General features: G+C 40.4%; 1 protein-coding gene across 4 annotated transcripts in view; it reads left to right on the top strand.

Moving 5' to 3' along the window:
* Positions 1-19631, top strand: part of ltbp1 (latent transforming growth factor beta binding protein 1) — a 109811-nt gene that overhangs the window by 43070 nt on the left and 47110 nt on the right. For all 4 annotated transcript variants that reach the window (XM_037782009.1, XM_037782008.1, XM_037782007.1 and 1 more), the window contains exons 5-9: positions 1124-1291; positions 10340-10546; positions 12826-13118; positions 14916-15018; positions 19496-19555. In XM_037782009.1, coding sequence (XP_037637937.1) covers positions 1124-1291; positions 10340-10546; positions 12826-13118; positions 14916-15018; positions 19496-19555 — 831 coding nt within the window. The remainder of the gene's footprint in view (positions 1-1123; positions 1292-10339; positions 10547-12825; positions 13119-14915; positions 15019-19495; positions 19556-19631) is intronic.

Below are 19631 nucleotides of genomic sequence, written 5' to 3'. Positions count from 1 at the left end.
ATGGTCCTGGCAGCATTTCTAAAACCACCTTTCCACTGGCATTTGGTTGTAACCACTACATCATATTAGGTCCCTCGAAAATAGTTAATTTTTGCACCTATTAGCAAATGTTTAGGTAGGCTGGGGCTTCTTATCCAGTGGTTTTTCCTGCCTCTCAGGTTTAGAAAACATTCCTCCGGCTGCTTGGCCTCACTCCATGCGTCTGCACTGGTGTGAACAGCTGACAGCCACAGACAAAGCACTGAGCACTGGAGACAGGGGTTTGGAGCTGACGCAGGGATGCCAAGAACAACCGCAACCAGGAAGAGATATTAAAAGTGAATCAAGTTGAAAGAATTGGAGGAAAAAGCTAAATGTGCCTGAAGAGATGTAAGGTATTGGTGTACAGTAGGTAGAAAGATTAAATGTGTCAGATACTTTGAGATGGAATCCAGTACGTCTGTCATAGTTTGGACTCTATCAGTCTGTACTGAGGGCTGGGCTTATGAGGGTGGGGAGGAACTCGGCGGACAGGGAAACGGGTTGATAAGCTTTTGTCTTCCAGTACTTCAAAAGACTACTGCTCTTTTTCTTTATTTGTGGTGGTTAAGTTCCTGAGCATAGTTTGCTAAACATCAACAGTAAAAACTAAGTAGGAAGATAGAAAACCAGGGAGCAAGGAAAGCAGGCACAGAAGCGGAAGGTGGCATGCCTGCTGTTTGTCTGTTTTGGAATAAAGCTCAGTATGCTCATATGCCAATATCCACCTCTCAGAGACTTATAATGAAGAATTGGAAGACATCCCAGAGTTTTGTTTGCTGACTTCTCCCTCTCCCAGATTTTTTTTTCTTTTCTGTATTCCTGCTCACATTTCAAAGGCGCCACTGGATTTAGGAGCAGTGGAAGAGGAGGAGAAACAGATAGAGAGGGGTAGTTGGAAGTGCAGGGAGGAGACACATCATACGTTTTTTCAAAATTTCAAATTACACAGCCCATTTTTGTGTTTTTGTTTTGACTGGGGCCTCGCCGGCTGATTGTGTCGAGCTGAAGTGATTTAACATTTTCCCAATGGATCAAAGAATAACCAGAGTTCGTCTGCTCTCTCTCCCCGTCCTCTTGGTTTATGCCGTGTTTTCGGTGGCAGTGGGCAACCACACGGGAAGGATTAAGGTGGTCTTCACACCAACCATCTGCAAATTAACCTGCGTAGGAGGCAGATGTCACAACAACTGCGAGCTGGGAAACACCACCACCATCATAAGTGAGAACGGCCACGCTACAGACACCCTGACAGCACCCAACTTCAGAGTAGGTAAGAGATCCGCACTTTTGTATATTGCTATTGAGATCCTGTATACTCCCCAATTCGCTCTGGTGTACAGGATCGCACTCTGACACTGACTGCAGTTGCACAATCTGACCTGGGTGCTGCTATTAACGTATAATACTATAAACTTACATAATCTCAAATGCATTTATATTAACAATGGATCTAATGACTATGTGCGAAAGGAAAGGAGTCATTTGACGAACCCGCTGCAGCCCCCCTCATCTCTATGGAGTGTTTTAGCATCTTTTACCTACTTGTTTTGGTTTGCTGCTCACAAACTCTACTCTCATCAACCAAAAAGATCTGATAAACTCACTTTACACAACCTGCCCGACACCCAGCAGCAGACAGACAAAGTCGGCGACTACCGTGTGAAAATAGTGGAGCATTTAGCAGCTAAAGAGACAGATTTATTTTATAACGGGGGGGGGGGGAACAGAGCAATTGTGTTCTAAAATATTCCCTATATCAACTTTATAAAGTGGTAATATGTCAATGTTGTGTCAGAAAATGAATCTGGTTAATGTAGTTAATTTCCGAGACTTAAGTATAATGTAATCCAGTCACTGTGTCCAGTGTTTGTTGGTCAAGAAATATCTGAATGTGTCACTTTTTTCTTTAATTTTTCTATATGTTTAATAAACAAGATGGAAATTATAGTTGAGACAGCTTTGGAGTTGATAAAGGGTATTTGTTCACTTTTAATGCTATTAAGCTAGCAGTTTCTCCCTGCTTCCAGTGTTTGTTTCACAGCTATCCACGTTCCAGACCCATCTCTGTACTTGATAGGTAAACATTACTTTAAATTCAAATTGTTAGATGTAAGACTGATTACTGATTAATACAGCCATTTACTAGCATTGTTTTTGAGATTTATATTCCCAAAGGTGTTCAATAAAAAGTTGGACAAACTCAAAGAAATGTTCAAATTCAGTCGAGGGCAACTTTTTCTTGGTTGACAAACTTATTTATTTGAGAGTAACCCTCATCTTGAGCTCTATAGGAGATCAAAAGACTTGTAACTTGATCAGTTTGCTTGATTGTGCAATAGATCCTCAAAGAGTTAGCAGAGGTACAAGTATACCCACATGAACACATCTGAAACTACTATACAATAGCTTCAGAAAGGCTAAAGGACAACAACAGCATAAGGCTACTGTTTCAAAATCAAAGAATACATTTAGCACTCACATAATAAAATAACTTTTTAGCACTATAAGAGCGCTATATTTTGAATTTACGTCAAATCAGCTGGGAAAGGTGCGTAGAAACAGCTGTTTGTGGCGCTAGAAACAGCTGTTAGCACTTTTAGTGCTCTCTCGCTCTATCTCTACCTATCTCCACCTCTCACCTACACACACACATACACAGCCTCCACACACAACAAACAGCGCTGTCCATGGTTCCCAAACAATGCTGCTGATAAACAATGCATATGATTGGTAAGTCAAATTGCAACCCGCAGTAGTGGGAGTGGGTGACAGTGAACAATATCATTTGACTCGATTAAAGTGCAAGTTTTGAGATCAAACACAGACACAATTCAGGCTTTTGTTCCTAAAAATATTAAATCAGACTCCAAAAGCTACCCGGGCCGCAGCCCCCCTTCCGCGGTCTATGCTAACCCGTGGATCCATCTTGATAGGCTACCTGTCAGTTAATTTGGCTCTTAGCTCTTACAGTTTCCTTTAGAAATCTAGACGCATTGTCTGTATGTTAGAAAGAAATTATAACATGTTTAAATTGGTTTGATGTGTCAGGTAGTGAATCAAACGTGTAGGGTAAGTATATGTGAATTGAGTGTGTACAATAATATTACAGCCTCAGGTTACCATGAAACAAGATCTGTGTTATGGAGCACGTGATGTTCTTTTAAGTGTTGCACAGACCCGGCAAACTGTGTCTGAACCTGCCTCGGTTCCTTACAAGGAGCAGATCTCCAGCTCTGACACATGCAGAAACATGGAACAAGATGAATTCCTGTCTGACTCAGCTGAACAAATTAGTATAACTGGACTAACACCAGCTCAAACATGAAAAAACCCCCACCAGACTGTTAACTCTGGGTGACGTGGAGTGATGGTTTTCTTTTGTTTGGGATGGATTTGTAGTAATGTCAGGGTTCACTCGTAGCAGTTAAATACATTTCGCTTCAAGATCAACATTTGTGAACAGGGCAGGATCTCGCTGCAGTTAAGGCTAAAAGCGATGAAGTTCATTGTGCAGTTACGCTTCCGCAACAAAGCCGTCAGTCGGGATGGCGTTATCAGCAGTGCAGAGCAGCGGCCAGGAGCTAGCCAGTAGCAGTGGCACCGGCAGCCATATGTACGCACCGTGCAGTTGCATACTGCTGTTACTGCCTGACTGTTTTTATGATGAAGACGCTAAACAGGCCCGGTTCTACGAGTGTGCAAAAGCATGCATTGCACCCTCAGTTGAAAGTTGAATAATAAATGCCAAGCGCACGATGGTAGGTCTAGGCCGCAGACTGTGTGGGCTTCTTTATGCGCACCTTCGTCCAAAAGGGCTGGCTGAAGGTATAGCTCAGCAAACGGAGATCGGTACCTCATGAAATGTCTGGAGGGTTCAAAGCGTCACGACATGAAGACACATCACCACAAATCTGCACGCAAAGACAGACAGAGGAAGATTTTCCATCAAGAAGTTCCTTTGATAAATGTAGAAATAAAAAATAAATAAAGTGATCAGACCAACGCTAAATTAGCAATAATTGTAATGTATCTCAGCTGGTATGGTCACATGGTGATTAATGTTACACAACAGCGTTTGCAGTCGCATGAGATGCTACGTTTGCTAAAAAGACAGTTGGAAAGGGGCTATGATTTAACCGGACGTCTCGTCATAAAACAGAATATAACATATAAAGTAGATATAATATAAAATAGAATATTGAGTCATAACCAACCAGACTGATGTGTGTAGAGGTCTGTATGGTTATACTGTAGCAACCTGGTGTCGTTTTCAGGCGATTCATTGAAGGTAAACACAGTGAATGGCCGTGTGTAACGGCACCGTTTTCTGCGTAACGGCACCATGCTCTGCGTAAATGCACTGTGCTCTGCGTAACGGCACCGTGCTCCGCGTAACGGCACCTCTCAGAGGCTATGGGTTTATCAGGGTACTGCCTTCAGATGCTGCAGAGATTTCATGAAATGAGGGAATCCGTTTGCTTTTGTATTTCATGCCAACTTTTATTGCACGTTCCTCTGGGCTGTGGCGCCAGATCTATAGTCGTTAAAGGTAAGCGGGCAGGCGGTTCTTGTGCGTATTATGAAATAAAATCCTGCCGGCGCCACTGGCCAGTGGGGCACACTCACATGTATAAACATGCACTAAAAGCATGCACGGCCGGCACGGCTATGTCAACAAAGCAAGGAGAAGCTCTGATTACAACACACACAGAGGGAGAGAGACTTCCTTCTCTGCTCAGGTAGACATTACTCCTCTTTACATAGCAAAGGGTTGTTTGCTGCTATGTTAATGCTCTGGATATAGCACCTTTAAAGAAAACATACATGAGCACATGAGCATAGACCCACAAGCACCAACTTTCTGTTGGTAGCATTGTTTTCTTTTCTTTCTTGAAGTTTCAAACAAAACCAAAAAGTAAATCACTTATTGTCAACAAATGTAAAAAGCTTTCATATTATGGCTATGATGAATCTGGCGGCTGATTTATTTACTGCGCTCTCACCGCTATTACTGCGCTGGCAGAGTTGAAATGAACCCATTACACTGACAGTGGAAGCAGATATGACAAGCAGTCACACCCCCCGACAGATAAGTTAAGTCTGTGTGAATGACATTGGTTATGACACGGGCTTTGGGGAAAAAATAACATTAATGCGACACTTCTGTCCTCCACAGTGATTTGTGATTTAATCATCAAACTGTTGTAGAAATGTATCATAAAATAGCACTGCAAAAGTGGGAGGTTGGCCAGGACCTAACCAAGTAGTTCTGTTGCCTAACCCTAACCCCGTGGGCACCCTCAGAGTCTGAAAAGTGAAGACAATGCGGAAGTGCCTTAAACTTGCATTCTTTCTAACAGCCAGCAGGGGGCGACTCCTCTGGTTGTATAGAAGTCTAAGAGAAAATTACCCTACTTCTCACTTGATTTATTACCTCAGTAAACATTGTAACAATGAGTTTATGGTCTCAGTCGCTAGTTACAAGTCTTCTTCAATACAGCATGATGTTCATTTAGTAAATTATGGTCCCATTTAGAGTCAGATAGACCATAAAGCAGGGGATGCTTTAGGGCGGGGCTACCTTGTGATTGACAGGTCGCTAGCAGTGTGTTTTCAGTTCATGAAAGTTAATTGTAACATTTTGGTCACCTAAAAATGTCTTATAGATTCAGCGATTGTTTGCACTTAGCTCCACCCTCTCATGTCACTTCTGGTTGCAAAAAAACAAGATGGCGATTGCCAAAATGCCAAACTCGAGACTTCAAAGCGGCAGTCCACAAACCAGTGGGTGATGTCACGGTGACTACGTCCACTTCTTATTTACAGTCTATGACCTACCCAAGTATTTCAAATGTAGTTATTTTAACCCAAACCACATTCCTAAACCTAACCAAGTTGTTTATTTTGAAAAGACCGTTTGCTTGTAACGTATGCGAAAATGATCACGTGTTGCTAGACATTCATAGGAGAACACATGAAAAATGAGGAATAACTTTTTGTCAGGTATCATTAGAACCGTTGTATGAAGATACGTTGCAGTAGACCGCTCTCTCTTTAGGAAAAAATAATTCATGGAAGAGAGGCTCGTGGCATTTGCTTGTTTTTTATCGAAGTTGAAAAGTATTGTTAGAACAGCTAGTAACGGTCCAGAACAGAAGATACGTCAAGCTGTTAGTTAACTGGAGAGTTGATAATAATTTTAATGACTATATGTTTGACCTGTTAAAGGTTCTACTGTATCTTTTGGAAAGATTTCTTAGCAAAGGCTCTAAGGAAGTGAATAATTCATATAGTGTTATATGCTGGTTCACATGTTAGGTGCCACCGTATTAATGGTGGTTTGTTTACTTCGACTACTGCTAACAACAAAGAGTCATCCATAGGTTGCATCAGTCAAAAAATACAGAACAGTAAAACAGATATTTATTTATTACTTTTCCGACCTACTGTTGGTATTTTGAGAGAATGTTGCAGATTCACATGGATGTGACTGAAGGTGGAGAAATAGAGCTTTACTCTCATGTGCCTGTCCAGGCTTGCCTCATTCCTCCCCTGCCTGACTCTTTCTTCCCATTCTTCCTCTCTCTTTCTCATCTGTGTGATAGGGTGCAGACATGAGCCAAGGAACTGGTTGCTGAAAGTTTATTTGCAGTCCAGACCGAGCTCAAAGAGCCGAGACAGAATAAATCGCACTTGTCTTGTTTATCATACTTACCCGATGAGAGAGGCGGTTAGGGAGGACTGTTGATTCATGATATAATGGAAGGAAGGGGAGGATCTTTTATACTAAGCCCACAACCCCCTTGATGACACGTTGGCCAATTAACAGAGCCGGCTAAGTCCAGAAGATGAGGCTAAGGAAAGATATAAACGTATGAAAATGTTTTGTAATTTTAGATTGTCTTGTATTGGAGAGTATGCATCACATACTTGAAATAATGATCATATCACAGTTAGTTTAACTTTGTTTTTAACCAAATGTAGTCTAGTTATATAGATGCCTCAGGGCTGTCACATTGTTTCTAGTTATATAATGGTAAACTTAAAACAAAAATGTTTTACTGTACTTTTAGGATTTGTACTTCACTTGAGGTTTTCAATTTATCAGAAAATAACTCCACTATACAATAACAATAATAATAAATAAGAAATATTGCACCTTTTAATCCACTGGACATATCTTAAGGATGAACAGTATTCACTAGCTCCATTGCTAAAACATTGCTTTCCTTTGTTTCCTGATATTCACTCCTCTCTTGCACCAAGCTTGATGTTTTCCTGGTGTTTTTTTTTCCAAACTTTTTGTGCAAGTGAAAAGTATGGAGTTGCACACTCATCAATTCGCTCGTTCGAGATGTCCGATCACCGTTGATGGCTGGCACAATGCAGCCGGTTAGATTTTTGTCCAACCTGGGGTCTGTACTACGAAGCAAGTTCAACATACCCAGTGTATCTTCTCCTTATCTGGCTTCACTAACCCTAACAAACGAGATCCCGCTAAGCGGTCCTACGACGGTGGTTATCAACTTGGTAAATCAACCCAGAGTTTCTCTATCTGGCTATGAGCGTGTTAACATTGAAGGGGTGGGGTTTGCAGCATCTGACCAATCACAGACATGGACAAATCTACTGTCAACATAGCAGCAAATATTACATATGAAGAGCGAACTATAATATTAGACAAATGCGAAGAAGTTAAACACATAATCCAGACTAAAAGCATCACAGTTGAAGCTGCCAAATGCAGGAAGGACAGCTGGCAAAAAGAAAATCAACGACTGTGTGAATGCGTAAATTAATAGAATTATAATAGCACTGCACTATCACTAAGGCATGAGCAAATCTGACTATAATTACTTTTGTGTAATGGGTGTATTACGTTAAGTTAATATGTTGCTTTTAGAATAGAATAGAAGACTAGAAGATACTTTATTATTCCCTTTAGGAAAATTCTGGCATGTGTGACACCTTAAGCCTTCTTTCAGCTGCGTCCCCGACCCCGGCGGTGTGAAACAGACTTGAGAGCAAATAAAGAAATAAGCCGGTAAGCAGGCTTACTTTCATGTCTTATAATCACCCACAGCATACATAAAAGTACCGGTAGCAAAGTAATGCAAGGCAATGCAAACAGTCTGCGGAACTGTAAATGCACAACTCTCATGTATTAATTCATTTATTTTGTATTTGCTCCCAAGTCCATTTCACACTGTCAGCGATTTTTTTTGTCAGCTGTCCTTTCTGTATTTGTCAATTTAAACTGTGTTGCTTTTAGTCTGGATTATGACTTCAATTTCTTCATATTTGTGTATTATCATACAATCTGTGCACTGAGCTCTGATTGGTCAGTAGGAGATGCTTTTATACGAGTTGATCTCTTATCTGGAACATAACCTGCTCCAGAGCAGGTCAGGTGTTCAGCATCAGTTACCATGGCGATCTACCCTGGTAAGAAATGAGCCACCGTCGTAGGACTGAAAACCCTGAAGGGTTAACCCTGAAGTTACCTCGCTAACCACAAATCCTGCTTAGTAGCACAGACCTCTATTCCTGACTTGCTCTAATGTCATGCAAACGTAAACAATGATGACCTCATGAGATCAGATTTCTGCGCCAGCTCAGGAAGTTCAACCTGCCTCAGGAGCTGCTGCTCCACTTCTACTCTGCAATCATCCATCCATTGTGCTCTGCACAACTGCTTACGATAAGCCACCAAACAGGACAGGAACAGACTACAATGGACAGTTGGGACTGCAGAAAAAAATACTGCTGCCAACCTGCCCTCCATTCAGGACTTATACATGTCCAGAATCAGGAAACGTGCAGGAAACATCACATCGCCATCACTCTGATGTGTCAGAAACAATCCCTATGCAATAACCCTGTAACACTAAAACATCCACTTACCTCCATTATAGATTATAGTTTTACAGTTTTAAATGCACACGATTTATAAATCAAAAAGATGCAGAAAAACTGATTCATGCCTTCATTTTAAGCCAACTTGATTACTGTAATGCAATTGTTACTCGCCTCACACTGAGAGACTTCAGCTCATGTAACAACTCATAATGTAATAATCAGCACATAATCCAATAAAACCATGAGCTCATGACGTAACTAGAATGGCACTCGGAGAGCGCAGACCTCCGCCCCCCCTCTCCGTTCAACTTGCGCCATCATCCACGTGTATTCTTGTTTATGTTGAGATCAGCTGTACGTAGTGGAGCATCGTAAAACACTTAATTCAAACAGGACAGAAACAAAATAAAACTCACCTAAACCGTCGTCATTACTCTTTCCAACAATCACCAAGTGTGCTTTGGTCTTTGGTCTGGAGTTTAATGTGAAAAAACGCTGAATCTACAGTTGTTACACCCCCCTGCTCTCTCTCTGTCTCTCTCTCTGAAGGAAAGAGGCGGGGTCATGCGTCATCAACGCATCATCAGTTATACTGCGCATGTGTTATACCCAGAGGTCTTAATGTTCTGGCTGATCGGAATCCTTAAAAAAATTCCTGAATCTGGATCATGATCCGGATCGCCACCAAAATCTAATGGATTGTTCATTGTGCCACACCCCACCCCTCCACAAAATTTAATTCAAATCCATCGCAGACTTTTGGAATAATCCTGCAAACGGACAAACCAACAAACCAACGCCCGTGTAAACATAACCTCCTTCCTAGGCCCTCGGCCTTGGCGAAGAACAGCAGTCTCCTGGGTTGAAAGTCTTGTGTTTGTTTGTCTATCAGCTCATCTGCCGTCGTTCATCCACAAGTTCCTGTCTCACCTTCATCCAAGACATATCTCCATCTCCACTCAACCAACATTACCGTCATCACCTGGGACCATCTTGGATGGAAACGCACCTGTCCGATTATACTGTCCGGTCACTAAAAGTTAATCTACACCTTCCAGCTAATCAGAATCGAGAATTCACAGTAGCCGTGGTATAAAATAAAATAAACTTTAAAACTGTTGGTGACATGCATGGTTGCTTATTTTTTTCTTTTCAGTGATAGATTTCTGACATCAAAGCTTGTGAATTCAATTTTGTTAGAATGGATGACATGCACCGTTTCGATTCCCTGAGCTTTATATCAGCAGTGAATCTGCTCAGCTTCCGGATGCAGCCCAATCCAACTATGACGTACTTTAGCCTAATTATTGACAGATGTGTTGAAAAGTCAGACAAATGGGAATCCAAATGCACTCACAGATGTGTTTGGATTGGCCTTTTTGGTTTGTATTTACTGTATGTGTGGGACCATTAGTGCAGCAACTTCATTTACTTCCTGTTTCTTTTTTTCTCTTCTCAGTGGTGTGTCACCTGCCGTGTATAAATGGCGGGAAGTGCAGCACCAGGGACAAGTGTCAGTGCCCTCCCAACTTTACTGGAAAGTTCTGCCAGATGCCCGTTCAGAACAGACACCAGCAGCACCAGCAGACATCAGGTGGCTACAGCCAAACTCAGGTCCACTCCACACATACACTGCCTCTGACCTACAACAACGGCCAGAATCCTGGTGAGTGAAAGGAAACAATTAAAGTGATGTAGATGGAAAATGTGGGTGTTGTTTATCAGTGAACTCCCTGAAAGGGATGCATGTTTGAGCACTTTTACTGCAAGTCACGCATGGCAAAGGCTGAAGGTCGTAAAAAGCACAATTCACAAATATGAAATTCTGCAGCTCTGGAGGGTGGTGAAGTGGATTAAAAAGCATTTTAAGCTGAAGTCATCATTCAGTCCATTTGGTGTCATAGTGTTTGGTGTGTATATCCAAAACATTTCCCTCTGGGCCAGTTTCTTTAAAATATCACCTCCTCTAGTGGGCATCATGACTCTTTCAATCCCACAGAATTTTAATGAAGAGGGCATAATCAGCATAATGTTTTGCAATTGCATATTGCCTGTGCGGATTGCAGTTTTGTGCTCAGATATTCGTTGTTGAAGGGGTCGTTTGGTTTGTCCAACATATGCTAGACCGCAGGGACATAGTAACATGTCTCCAACAGGCTGGGACTGCAATGGGAACAGCAACAGTGCCCTCTGTGGCGGGACTGGTTGTGGGGAAATGGGAAGAAACTGTTGTACATGATCCTAATAACAACCCATATCACTCAAAGATAAAACTATACAAACATTGCATTGATGACATTGTGCTATTTTGGGAGGGAATGCTATAAGGAATTGATAGACTTTGTGTCATATCTTAATAACATCTCAAGTTTCCTGAAATTCACCTACGAATTCAACACTGACAAAATCAACTACTTGGACTTAACCATACACAAAGATGAAACTGGAGCTATTCATACCTCTATATATAGAAAGGACATGGAACGCAATTCAATATTGCAAGCTGCTCGCAATCAAACACACAATTTTGTATCTCAGCCGCAAGCTGCAGCCACTTGAGACCAGGTATTCCACTGTGGAAAAAGTAGGGCCCGGCCATTAAGTGGGCACTGGAGAGCCTGCGTTACTACTTGCTACGGGTCTTCACACCAGCGTGCCTGCTGCATGTCTGCTGCAGCTGCTGCTGTCAGTCCTTTCTTTCTACATAGAGTTTGCCTTTTAATGGCCATTTAATTTCATTATAAATATTATTTATATTTATTTTAGACAGAGTAAGGTTAGAAAACGGGTGGTAATTCGTAAATAACGGTAATAATCAACAATTAAAACAACGTACTATATTCATTCATGGAGCTCTCCAAGTCACTGCATGTTCTACAACATTGTCCGGCACATATTTCAGAATAAAAGCCTTGTGTTAACAAATGATGGAATTCTGTCCACAGAAAAAAAGCTTGAGGGCTTTTATTTTGAAATGAAAGCAGGAAGTGTTGATTTAAAAATAAGTCTTTACTTTTTTTCATCTCTGTAACATTTTCTACAGATAGAGACATTGAAACTGTAGTAATGTTGCTGGTTGATGATGTCAATATACAGTCAATAGATCACTTTCACTGTTTGTTATTGCTGTGAACTGCACAGCTCACGTTAAAAATAGGCGAGACCTCGAATCTCTAGAAGAGACGCAGCTGAGACGCACGTAAGATGTGCGTAAGAAGTGCGTCTCACGCAGTGTGGCTGCTCTAACCTGTTAGCACGGATGCCGAAATAAAAAAACAACAGGTAATGCAGCCGCCACGCGCTCCTGACGTTCCCAGTGTGGACGAGGCTTTAAGGAAACACCTCGCGACATATCCCTCTCCCCTAAACTGTTTTTCAGTAGTGCAACCAAGGGTGCACACTTGATTGTTCTGCTGTTTACTGTACGCATATATTCACACAAACATTATTCTCACTCAGCAGTCGATGAAACGCTGCCTGTCCATCCCATCATGTTCCATTCATGAGTTTGACTGGCAAAACGGGGGCGTAATAAGTTCCCCCGTTAAAATGAGCGTTCTCACGCATTTTCAGTGTCATGTGATCAGCATAAATATGTTTATTATTTTCTGAGGAAATGTTCTAAGGAGTTTTGAAGTAGAATCCCGCGACACTACACGCCCACAAAGGTCAGACAATTATGAACTGTTGGAGCAATCCCTGCACCGCAACACATTGCAGCACACCACATTCACAGCAGTGGAGGAGGCCCACGTAAATGCTGTCGCCCTCAGACTTGACAAAGCTCCCCTAACCACAGTCTCATGATGAGAAAACTAATCTTAGTCTGTGGAGTGTCCCTAAAAAATATTACACATTATTTCAAGTAATACCCATAAGTCCCTTTTTTATAATGATAATGCACTGTACTAATTCTATTGCTCATGTTGTCCCATGTGCCTTCAGTGTTCAGCCCCAGCATCGTCAACATCCATATCAAACATCCTCCAGAGGCCTCTGTCCAGGTCCACCAGGTGTCTCAGCTGGATAACTACCACAACAACGGGCACCAGCTGAAAGGCCCCCAGTCAGGCTCCTCTTCATCCACCAGCTACACCTATCACCACACAGAGAGCCGCCAGCACCACGGCTACAACGTAGCCTATCCTAACCAGCATGGCTACCAGGTCCCCCAGTACCAGCCTGTCACCTCCAAGAACACACTGGGACGCTGCTTCCAGGAGACAGCAGGGAGTCAGGTACACTGTCATCAATGTCTACTGCATGTTAGCTCAATACAACTGAAGAACATCTGATGGAACAAGAAAGATCTTGTAGCAAATGAACCAAATATTTGAATTTAGTTTTAAAAAAGTCAGAACTATTTTGGGGCTGGTTGCATTATTGCCAGCATCCTAGCAAATATTGTAAAACAATCAATCAAAGGAAGACAAAATATTTAAACTAGGGGTGTGCCATGTCATGTCAATCAATCATGATAATACCGGTATAAATGTTAATGCAATATAAATATGTCATATCACATCATTTACATTAGTGTGACCTGTTGACATATTTTACTTTATGACTACGTACAGGTACAACAGCAACACACATGGCTGAAAGTGAACGTTACGTTGCTGCTGGCTCCGCTCTGAAGGAGTCAGTTCCATAAAACTTCAGTTGTTTAGATGTTTTTGATAACATGAACTTCAGAGATAAAGAGCAAATGTGCTACAACACACATCGTAATTTATCATCTAGTAACTACATTGCCTGCAAGACGAGTTGCATCAGGATCTGATTCAGCTCAGGTGACGATGATTGCTTGATCGTGACATTTTATCATCACGTTGCAATAATTAATCAGAGAACCACATCGTGACAGCATGAAAAAAAATGCTATAAAATGTTTGGGAAGAGTAGAGGCTAACGGTGCAGTCAGTCAGTCAGTCAGTCAGGAGGAAAAAGTTACCAAGGAAGCAGAGGAGAGCAGACAGAGCTGCCAGTCCAACAGCCGGCTGAAGTTAGATTAACAATCACCAGCTAAGTGCATATCCAACAGGGTGTGCACTAAGTTGAAGTTAGTTTAAAGTTGGGATTGATCAGTTAGACTCAACTGTCTGTTTACAACAGTGACTGTGATCAGAGTTATTTTAAAGGTCCCATATCGTGCTCATTTTCAGGTTCATACTTGTATTTTGGGTTTCTACTAAAACATGTTTACATGCTGTAATGTTCAAAAAAACCTTTATTTTCCTCATATTGTCTGCCTGAATATACCTGTATTTAGCCTCTGTATGAAACACTCCGTTTTAGTGCATTTCAATGGAATTGCAACGGAATTGCGTTGCTAGGCAACAGTTTGGGTCCATGTTTATTTTCTGTCAGCTGATGTTATTTACATACACTGCAACAGGAAATAAACTGGGACACATTTAGAATGTTTACATTTAAAACCATGTAATGGTCTAAATATTGTAGATTTGTGACATCACAAATGGACAGAAATCCTATAACGGCTTGTTTCAAATTGACAATACGGATACGGGCTGCTTCTATTTCTCCGTATATTGAACATTTTGATAGTTGAACAGTATTTATAAAGCACTTAAACCTGTTTTATAATATAAAAGACATGAAAATCTCACTTTTTACAATATGGGACATTTAAATCAGAGCACAGAGCCACGGTGAATCCACTGACTGTATACATCTAACCACACCAGCTTGTATAATATGATCACAATTTATCATTACAATTATACTGTAACCACATCTATATTGTAGTTATCAAGTCCAGATATCAACTTTCTCTTGTTTAAGTGAAGATCATAAATCAGTCACTCCATCACCAGGTCACATTTTACAGAGCAGTTGTTGCCATAAAGATAAGGGACTGTCACTATGTTCTTATCTGCATGTGGGGCCATCTGATTGACCTCGGGATCAGACATACAGTGGAGGCAGACAATACAAAAACATAATTTTTATTAAGATAGAAATAATAATTCCCCTTCCGTTCCTTTCTTTCTCTCCTGCTCTGTATCTTTCAGTGTGGGAAGGCTCTGCCAGGTCTCACCAAGCAGGAGCAGTGCTGTGGGACCATTGGGACATCCTGGGGTTTCCACAAATGCCAGATGTGTCCACAGAAACCATGTAAGTACAGCTGATTTTCCCAGGGGTTGGTCCTTTTTTGTCTTTTTGGACACCTGATGAAGTTCAACTTCAACTTAAATACCCACAACATTTTCAACAGCTTGATGGCAAATAATCTCTAGACCTCTGCTGAATCCCAATGTTACTATATCAATCTGGGCTTAATTCTCATTATGGAGGAGTGTGTCTTAATAATGAAACATCTTCATTTTGTATGTTTATCATCTGATGATAATTAAAAATATTAGGTGCTGGGACGATACACCTATCTCCCGATTTGATACCATCAAGATACTTGGGTGCCGATTCAATATGCAATGCAATATGCAAAAATTTGCCATTCTACAAATATTGCAATTTGATATGATGTTAACTTTAACATGTTTTTTTTGTTAACTTTAACATGTTTGTTAACACTAGACCATGGGTAAAAGTGGAATCATACACTTCTAGGGACTTTTAATTTGGAATATACCTAAATTAATCCAGTAAAACTGTTTTTTTTTTAAATTTATGTAGTCAAAGATGTCCTGAAGTCAAATATATCAGTCATTGTGGCATTAATTATGTATATTTTTTCCACCAACACAAAAATCAAAAGATTAATTTCCCTCAGAAATTAGTGGTATTTTATTTTTAATTTATAAGTGACATGTAATGTTTTATACTTCCAATCAATCCGTGCGCTGTGGCATGAAGTATATGGGTGCTCTACAGTATATATATAATATAAGATGTATGTTGTAAGGGCTTGGATGGACATGGAACTGTAAGATACTATTGAATCAGTGCAAAATATGAGCAGCAATGTCCGAAAATATGTGATTCATCGATAAAAAGTTCATAAAACATGAGGAGAAAAGTTAACTATGACTCATAAGGTGTGTTTGGGTATAGGAAACATCCAATCACTGAGCTTGTACTGTAATAAACTAAGCTGAAGAAAACATTCAGTACTTTAAAAAAGTTCATTTTCAGATTCTGGGTCTTTTGGATGACGTCTTCAGCTGTGGAACTTCTTATATCCCCATTCAAGTTAATGTAGAGCTGAACTGGAAGTTAGCCAGCTCAGCCAGCGGGATGTCTCTGGTGCGCATGATCTGCCTATAGATAGAGCGTGCGTGTTGGCATTCTGCAAAGTAGCGTGCAGCAGTGTGAGATGACCGGTGTCGTATGTACTGTAACTGTACATATGTAATCAGTCCTCACCTGCAATTGGCCGTTGGTTTGAGAGCCTTCAGCGTGTCAGAGCATAGAATACAGTATTGCTCATTTTTTCATGATTTTGAAACCTAACTTTGTATACTTGGCGATTTTTTTTAATCATTTAAATGTGGCTGGGTGGTTAATAACACATTTTTCTGTGGCGTGATATACTTGCATAGAGAGAAGGACAGAGATTAGGTTTAAATTCCCCATTGTATTCAATACATTAAACTCAGATCAGAGATGATTAAGATTCTGAGCAAGTTCACACTTTTGTTCATAATGTGCATTTAAAATATGACAAACCCTGTTTATCATTGGTGACTCTGGCCAGCTTTTAGCCCACATGCCTCATAAACACCACGAGAGGGAAATTTCAGCCTTAATATTCACATATTTCAGTGGGAGTCACTACAAAGTCAGAGGTTTGTCCTTCCCTCTGTTCTCCTCAGGAATGGCAGGGGCTTTACAGCGAAATGTGAAACAGTCCATTGTGCCACGGAGACACTGGTAGCTGGTAAATAAACTGGCTTTATTGGTCAAACAAACATCGCCTTGTTGTTTCCTGTTGAGCAAAATATCAATCTGCTTTCAGGTATTTGGGTACCACCTCCCCACTGGTGCCTTTGTCCAGCGTTACAGCAGCATCTAGTTTCTAACCTGCAGCAGAGATTTACAGTCTGTGGTTTATTGTGAGCTACTGGCTGTGTGAGCAGCTTTCAGCTCTCTAGCCTCTGGCTCCTTCCCTGATCTTTTTCACTACCTCATGTTGACTATTTTTTATTCATCATTACCTCTCACTGTCTTCATCCTTTCTTCATCTGTCTTTTCATTAGACAATTTAGTATTTCTTCAGCTCAATTCAATGAAGTTTTTTTTTTTCTCTAAATAGGAGGGCATGAGTTAATAGTTAATAATAAGTTAATATTCATTATTGGATAAAAAAAAGCTCTATGATTAATTATTCTTTTTTTTGTCTATGAAGCTGACTGGATATGCTTTCTAGTTAAGTGCGATAGACTTTCTGTTTATGATGCTAACGGATGAAACAAACATCGTATTAGCTTCTTTTTAAATGTATATCTCAACTACATTATAATGGGAATTCCAGTGTGTTCTTTTTATGTCTTTCCTGCCTTTTACCTTAATGCAGTTGAGATATACATTTTTGCATGTCTGTTCAAATACACTTTTTTTCAACAAGCTGTACTGACTTTACATAAAATCATATATATTTCCAGAGCAGAATATTAAAATACAATAAAGGTTATGCAATTCTTGCAAAATTTCATAACAAAATAAACATGGTATGGTCCCTAATTTAGCTCAGTTAAAAGAAAAATGTGGCTCATAAGGCCTAGACCACATCAAACATGTTTAAAACATTGCAATACATCACACACATGCACAAAACGTAATAAACCTATGCTAGTTAGCTTAAAGCGGCTATAATAAATCTTTTTTTTTTTTAATAACAACAATGTTTCAAATGACAATGCGAGTGAGCGAGTTTCAGCTCATTGTGTATCTGTCCAGCCCACAACTTTAATCATGTGCACGTGAAATGAAAATTAACACACGAAATCCAACATGGCTGACTTCCTGTCCGTCGAAAGATGTTCTTAAAGATTAGAGCAATGATCCACCAAGTTTCGTCAACATCGAAGGAACTTTATCCCAACACTGGCGTGTGTTTGGGGGGCGCTATGGAGCCAGCTGGCCACGCCTGAGCCCAATCACTGCAGAACTTTGCAATTTTTGCCAGTTTTGAAGCATGTTCCCATTTTCCTGAGCTTTCGAGCATCCCAAGCCCCTCAAACCTTTGAGCCCTTGGCACGTTCGTGCTTGGGCCCTAATAATCTCTCCAAAAACAATAGGGTCCATCACACTTTCAGTGCCAGGCCGCTAAATTACTAAAATGGGTTGCCAAATATACTTGGGTGACCGTTTATATGAGCAGCCGCCCAAATGAAGTCTATTATATTTACATACAATATGTTTGTTGGGCTGTGTAAGTACTAAAACATTCTTCTCATTGAGTAGGTAGTTGATAGCAGGTAAAAAAGCTTTTGAAACAGTTATTTTTAAAAAAAGAATATTTTTCATATGAAAGAAGGCTTTATTAAAGGTTGTTTTATAAATGTGTAAGACTGAATTTGTGAATTTTGGTGCATCGTGCATGTTACCTGATGACCCTGTAGACTTGCCTGCTCTCTTAGGCTATGTTCACACTGCAGGCAACAGTGGCCTAATTCTGATTTTTCTTTGTGCACATGCAAGATCATTTTTTTTTTTTTTTCATAACAGTGTGAGGAGCTCAAATCACATGGAATCTGAACTTTTCAATTCTGATTTGGGCCACTTTTATATGTGGTCCTGAATCAGATACAGATTTGATTTTTGCAATGCAATTTTGCAAAAAGACACTCTTGATCGACATCGATTTGTCCCAATTCTGTGCTGTGAAGCCATTCACATCAAAACCCCACCAATTCTGTCTCTGACTCCACACACACACACATCTGTACAGAAGTAGCTGCCATTGCTCCACAAAATGCCATAATTAAATATTTAGCTCTCTTTCTCTTCATCCTTATCCTAGTTGTCATCTGCTCACAAATTTACTAGCATCCCCTGCACATCAACTTATATATGAAACCGTAAACACTGGCTTCAATGGCCTCAATGTTTACCACCGCACGACAGCGTGCTGCGTGTGACGTTTTTGTCGTTGTTCTTTTGTGTCAGTTCAGGACCGTGACAAGTCCACACTGGACTCTGATATTGGCCTCATTTAAAAATAATGTGAACAGCCAAACAAAAAAAAATAGATCTGACCAAAAAATCTGAACACTCACACACATCCTCTTTAGTTTGCTAAGGCAGGGTTAGAGAATGGTATTGTGTGATATTTTACTCTGTATTGAGTACTATAGTGTTGGGATCTGAATAAGAAATGAAACAATGCAAAACATAAATAAACTAGTATGTAATAAGTAAGAGCCCATAAATACAAGATATTTTGGAAATAAATATTTAATTTGACGACACTTATACGGGCAACACATGTCAAATGTGTTTTAATTTTAGCATATCAGAACACTGCAAGAGAAATGTGGTATGTAAATGATAGAGTAACATAGGAAATCATGGCTACACCGAACCAGAAAACTGAAAAACATGTTTGTAATGTATTGGTTTGCACTGTCTGTCTGAATGCAATGACTGACATGTTTTCTCCCTTCTCTTCCTTTCATTCTCCTCTCATCAGCTATTCCTCTGATAGATTGTCCTCAGGGTTACAAGAGAATCAACAGCTCTCATTGCCAAGGTAAGAGCTCTTGCTTTTGTTGAAACTGGTGCAGTGCCCGTTCGGAATGGGCCAATTGCTTGGCTCATGGTATTGC

Source organism: Sebastes umbrosus, chromosome 10 (genome assembly GCF_015220745.1).
Source record: "Sebastes umbrosus isolate fSebUmb1 chromosome 10, fSebUmb1.pri, whole genome shotgun sequence".
Classification (NCBI taxonomy): domain Eukaryota; kingdom Metazoa; phylum Chordata; class Actinopteri; order Perciformes; family Sebastidae; genus Sebastes; species Sebastes umbrosus.
The sequence above is the reverse complement of the archived record's forward strand: the minus strand, read 5'-3'. Positions and strand labels throughout refer to the sequence as shown.